The sequence below is a fragment of the Amphimedon queenslandica genome, unplaced genomic scaffold (assembly GCF_000090795.2).
Source record: "Amphimedon queenslandica unplaced genomic scaffold, v1.1 AMPQUscaffold_11937, whole genome shotgun sequence".
Lineage (NCBI taxonomy): Eukaryota > Metazoa > Porifera > Demospongiae > Haplosclerida > Niphatidae > Amphimedon > Amphimedon queenslandica.
Window position 1 is genome coordinate 842 of NW_003547824.1, and position 6,605 is coordinate 7,446.

Consider the following 6,605-nt stretch of genomic DNA (forward strand, 5'->3'; position numbering starts at 1 on the left):
AATAATAATAAAGTTTAATAATAATAATAATAATAATGATAATAATAATAAGTTTCTGGACTCGCCCACACTTTGCACAGGAAAGTACATGTATGTAGGTACATACATGTACTCTTCACATCTAAAGCATAATGATACATCTATTGACGTGCATACACTTTAGTTTTTTTGGATTTAATTTTTGTGAAGTACACAATACACAATTCCCTCAAAAATAAGACCCACAGTATAAAGAAGAGGGCACATGTACATGTACACTTACTCGGCCAGTGAGTCCCTGTATCTCCAGTTCTTCTCATTTTCAGTATCCAAGATCCCGTTTAATATAGAGGGGAAGTTCTCCTTTCTAATGTCAGAGGGTAACACCTACATGTACATGTACATGTATAATGATAAAATAATGAAAAAATCAATGTAATACATTTATAGAGATATACATGTACATGCACATACATGTTATTGGTTTATTATTTTTAATCGGCAAATTACATGTACATGCAAGTGATGCAATACATTCTGTAGAGGTATATGTACTCTCATCTCTCATTTACATGTATAGTACATGTACATTTCACAGCTACAAATGCAGTGTATGTACATGTACATGTACCACAAAGAACTCCGATAGATGAGCCAGTACTCCAGTTTTCACATCATCAAGGTCCTTTGTAGCATACAAAAACAATAATTAATAATATTGATGATGTTTCTTTACTTTTCTAACTCCCCAGACTTCATCTTTACACAACTGAATGAAATATGGCAACTAGAGAGAGAGGGAGAGAGAGAGAGTAAAAGGAATGAACACAGAATGATGAATGTACATGTACATGCATATGAATAAAGACAAGTAGTTATTGCATGTACACATGTACATGTACAACATAAAATTTTGGCATGATTTTTGCTTGGGGATTGGCAGATGTACAGTAGATTGTATGCAGAAAAAAACAAAACATATTCTATTTTATACACTCACTGTACTACTCATGTACAAACCAAATATACTTGTACATATAAACTCTATAAAATACACTCACAATAACTTCCTCAGTAGATGCTGGCCCTATTACTGAACACAAGTCTTTACAGCATATAGCAAAGGACTAAAATATACAGAAATAGTATCCAAGAGTATACTGAGATGCACAAACCGCTACCCTTTCTCACATGGAACATGGCGTCAGATGCTAAAGCTGGTAACTGTGGAACAAACTCAGACACACAAACCTCTTGACCGAGAAATGATGCCACTCGACCAATTAACTGTAGAATAAAGACACACCCATTTGGTGACCACACCATGCAATTAATTATATATTTTACATGTGCATATACATGTAGAAGAATGTAAAACATTAACTAGTTCCAACCTCCCACCACGCCCAGACATACATGTACATGATACAGACTAAAAGGACTTTAATATACTAATTGGGGCCACTCTGGTTTTGCATGAGGCACATGTACTGTACGTGTACATGTACTGTACGGGAAACATCTGGATTGCTGCTAGAGGAAGATGCTAGTCATGTACATTTGTCAGCATCTCCACAAAGATCAGAAATCAGTGCAGTATCAGATTTCAGTAGTACATGTATAAGAAGATTCCCTTCAAGATAGTAATTATTCAGCAAAACACGACACCAAGACTGGGAAAGTATCTAAATTGCTAAAGAAGTATGCTGGCCATGTACATTCATCAGCATCTCCACAAAAATCAAAAACCAGTAGATCTCAGATATCAAAGTATGAAAAGATTTTTTTTAAAGATGAAGATTCAGCAGGAGACAGCTTTATAGATATAAAGTGGAGTACATAGTAGATGCATGTTTAGTACATCACTTATTGTGTGACAGTTTACATTTACATGTACAGTAGATTTTTACTTTTTGCCTAAAGATATATAAACTGCTTATTTGTTTAAATTGTTAGCATGGCATCCTCATTCATATGTGGTAATTTTCCAGTGATAATGTATTTTCACTTTAAAATATTTGGTTTTGTTTTTCTTATTGCTATATGCATGTGTATTTCTGTTATTTTATATAATACTGTGTGTCTATAATATTGTGTGTCTATAATGACATGTATCAAACTTATTTGAAGAAGATGCTGCTAGTGTCTATTCCACAAAGAACAGTATCCAGTGAATATTGTACAGCATTAAAAATAATATACAAGAAGTTTATCTACAACCTTAATTTTAGATTCAGCAAAAGGGAACTCAAACATACAAAAAGAAAAGTTGAAATACAATATATGCACATGAGTACAAGTATATTAATACATATTTTGTGAAATTCACAATTCCCTCAAAATAAGACCCACGCCCACAATATAAAGAAGAGGGTACATGTACATGTACATTTATTATTATTAATTTGACCAGTGGGTATCTTACAGCATCAAATATTAGCAAGAGTAGATGTGAGTGATGATAGGAGGACCAACTAGTAAGAACTGACTAATTATACTCTTGCAGAGGAAGTATCAAGCAAGATATTATAAGCAAACGGCAAGTGGTTGACTGCAGACTGCAGTCAGTGCAATGCAGAGACTTTAAATACATGTAAGTAAATACTTAAGTATAGGTTATACACCAAGGTAGAGGTTTCTATGGTATTCATTAACCGAGCAATGCAGTCCCGAGGTTAATAAATGCCATAGAAACTGATGATACCAAGGTGTATAACAAACTTCTATCATAACACTTGAAAAAAAACTAGCTGCTGATAATATAAGACCACAGTTGACATACATACAACATATCTAACAGGCTAGGCCTGTAAAGAATCAACCAAGCTTGACAAATGGACTAATAAGAGCATAAGCATAGAGCACCAGGTTTCTAAGTGTTCCTGAGAGGTATCTAATCGATTTAGAAACCTGGTATTCTGCAATCTGATTCATCAATTACAACTAGGCATGGTAGAATAATAAGTAAATACTATGGCACTCTGTGATAAGTTGCTGCTCTAAAATCTGCAAAAGATGTTCAAGAGACTCTATCCTTGTCTTATCTTAGCTGCAAAGCATCTGTTTCAGCTGTCTTGACTGAAAAGGTCTGCTCTGTCACATGATGTAGAGCCAACCATGTTGTCTTTTTGCATAAATTTTAGATAGCAGTGTCTCCAGACCCTTCCTCCACAGGTGAGGCAAGACTAGAATGGCATTTAATAAGTATCATGGGTTATGGAGGAACTACTATACCAGATGATTTATTGGCGAGGAATTAATATTGTCAATTGGTGTTTCAATGCAAAAATCATCAATATAAAATCCAACATTTTGTTCCAATTTGAGCATGCTCAATGGCACATGGTGCAAAATTTCAAATATCAAATTCACTACTTAACTTTCCACAGGGAAATACACAAACATTACCTCCACTAATACATGTAAATCATCTTGCATGGCACATGTTCTAAAGAGGACTTTGACTTGGGTCAACTGATGCAGAAACTACACCACTTTAGTCTTACACCCTCTTATAGGCCTAATTAATTTTACAAGTATTTTGTACAGGAATATACAGGTACTCTGTGGAAAATTTGGGTCATTTATAAAAAAACTACATGCATGTCATGAAGTGACCAAATTTAGTCATAATACCCAAATTTAGCTAATCATAATACCTAGAATGACAATAATAACAGTAGAGTAACACTATGTATAGTTATTACAAATACAACAATGATCCATGAACACACTCCCACTTCTATTGTGCTCTTTACCATTAGTAACTGGATAAAGAAACTACTTGTGTGTATTTGTTGTAACGGTGCTAACAATTACAAGATGATTGATGTCTCTCAATGGAGAGCAAGTATTGGACTGTGGAACTACTGTCAAGCTGCCTCCAGTAGACTCGCTAATGGCTGCCACACTCACTCATCAGGAGAGAAGACATCTAAACTGCCAGCAGCTCTGTTTCTTATTGTTTTCCTACTTTTTCTCTCTTTTTTAAGACACATCTTGATGATTCCTCCAACAGGTAAACAACAATTGCAACTTTGTACTTGTATATTTACTGGTATTTTATTATTAGGTAACTGCTACCAAGTACAATGTACTACTGGTGTTACTGTTACTGATACAAATTACCTCCAGTCAGTAGTCTTACCTGGAGGCAGCAGTTCTAACCTGATTTACAATGATCTCTATTTGATTGTTTGTCTACGTATGCTCCTCCTCTTATCAGGAGATGTTGAACTCAATCCTGGTCCTATCATTGATGATCGTCCTGATATTTCATTGCTAACTCAATGGCTTGAACCACTCGTTGACTGGCAGTTATTTGGTTACTGCTTACCAGGAATAACACAACATGATGTATTAAAAATTGAAGCTGAAAGTTCCAGTGTGGACGACCAAAAGAGGAAATTGTATTCAAAATGGCTCTCTGTTTCTCCTGAGGCAAGTTGGAATGATGTCATTACTGCATTGAAGATTAGAAGAGAAAACACTCTTGCACAAAATATCAAAGAAATGATTGAAGGACATCCTTCAGTACCTAATGATAGTAATGCAACTGCTGTGGGTAGTACACAAAGAGAGGAAATAATGTTTAACACACAAGAAGATGAAACAGAAGTGTCACATTCACTAATAGAGCTCAACAAATCATTTACTAGTTTAATGACAAAGGTACGAACAGCATTTGATGAAAAAGAAGCTTCAGATCCTACGCTACTCGTTAATTTAAGAAGATGGATTGAGACTTACATGAACTGGACTGATAAGCTAACAGATGCATCTTTAAATGAAACTTTCAATATTATTCATCCGTTTTATGATTTTATTGACTGCAACTTGATAGTAGATTTGAGTGAAGAGTTTCTGAATGGTGTTACTTTTGGTGAAGGAAATGAGATGAATATTGTGAGTGAACTAAAAAATCACAGGACAAAAGTCAACACATTTAGATCTTCAATTAATGTGGCACATCTTCATAAGTCATTAATAGAAATTTACCAGGAACATATTCCAAATTTAACTAACATGCCCCATATTGTTATAAAGCTTCATAATCCATGGTATCGTAGTAGCCTAAGCAATTTGAAACTTCTAATTGAACATTTGTTACCAGAAGGGTTTGTACAATCATTGTTGAAGCATATCACAATTTTTAAAGGATGTATTGTCATCAAGTTGCAGATTGTTAATTTTACTGCTGATAGTCTAATAGAATATACTGGAGGAAAGTTACAGTTTATACGCCTCATTGGTATATTTAGTTTATACATTAATAATCATCCTGTCCTTCAAGAAGATGAGAATATGAACTTCACCTTTGAACTAGCTCTCCTTGAGGCAGTCACAGCTGGTAATAATGAAGCAGTAGAGTTTCTTCTTCAACTAGAAACTGTTAATATTGATCATACTAATGAAGAAGGCAAGACAGCACTAATGTTAGCTTGTGAAAGAGGACATGAGGACATTGTAGACAGTTTAGTGTCTGCTGGAGCTAATGTTAACATTCAAGACAATAAAGGATTAACTGCACTAATGATAGCAAGTGCATTTAATCACATTTCAATCATTCACATGTTACTACATGCTAATGCTAATCCTCACCTAAAAAAATCAAATGGATCAAATGCTTTAATGATTGCTAGCTACAATGGTAACCATGAGGTTGTTGAGCTATTGATGAAAGGAGTTGATTATAAATATCAACAAGAAGATGGAGCAAATGCTTTTATGGTGGCTTGTCAAAATGGTCACACTCAAATAGTTGAACTGTTACTGAAAGAACAAGTTGATCCTAATGTTCAAAAGAATAATGGTTGGAATGCTTTTATGTTGGCTTCTCAATATGGTCACACTCAAATAGTCGAACTGTTGCTGAAGGAAAAAGTTGATCCTAATGTTCAAGACAAAGATGGTTGGAATGCTTTTATGTTGGCTTGTCTAAATGGTCACACTCAAATAGTTGAACTGTTGCTGAAGGAAAAAGTTGATCCTAATGTTCGAAGAAACAGCGGGGGGAATGCTTTTATGTCAGCTTGTCGAAATGGTCACACTCAAATAGTTAAATTGTTACTGAAGGAACAAGTTGATCCTAATGTTCAAAAGAATGATGGTTGGAATGCTTTTATGTTGGCTTCTCAATATGGTCACACTCAAATAGTTGAACTGTTGCTGAAGGAAAAAGTTGATCCTAATGTTCAAGACAAAGATGGTTGGAATGCTTTTATGTTGGCTTCTCAATATGGTCACACTCAAATAGTTGAACTGTTGCTGAAGGAAAAAGTTGATCCTAATGTTCGAAGAAACAGTGGGGGGAATGCTTTTATGTCAGCTTGTCGAAATGGTCACACTCAAATAGTTAAATTGTTACTGAAGGAACAAGTTGATCCTAATGTTCAAAAGAATGATGGTTGGAATGCTTTTATGTTGGCTTCTCAATATGGTCACACTCAAATAGTCGAACTGTTGCCGAAGGAAAAAGTTGATCCTAATGTTCAAGACAAAGATGGTTGGAATGCTTTTATGCTGGCTTGTCAAAATGGTCACATTCAAATAGTCGAACTGTTGCTGAAGGAACAAGTTGATCCTAATGTTCAAAAGGAAGATGGTGGAATGCTTTTATGTCGGCT

At 34.9% G+C, this 6,605-nt stretch overlaps 1 protein-coding gene across 1 annotated transcript in view; it reads right to left on the bottom strand.

Annotated features, from left to right (window-relative positions):
* Positions 1-228: 228 nt before the first annotated feature.
* The window catches only part of LOC109588679 (serine/threonine-protein phosphatase 4 regulatory subunit 1-like), an 8,535-nt gene continuing 2,158 nt past the window's right edge, over positions 229-6,605 (bottom strand). Inside the window, exons 2-5 of the mRNA XM_020004816.1 lie at positions 1,041-1,106; positions 716-766; positions 611-664; positions 229-366 (exon numbers count right to left, since the gene is read on the bottom strand). Of these exons, the coding sequence (XP_019860375.1) occupies positions 259-366; positions 611-664; positions 716-766; positions 1,041-1,106 (279 nt within the window). The 3' untranslated portion in view covers positions 229-258. The remainder of the gene's footprint in view (positions 367-610; positions 665-715; positions 767-1,040; positions 1,107-6,605) is intronic.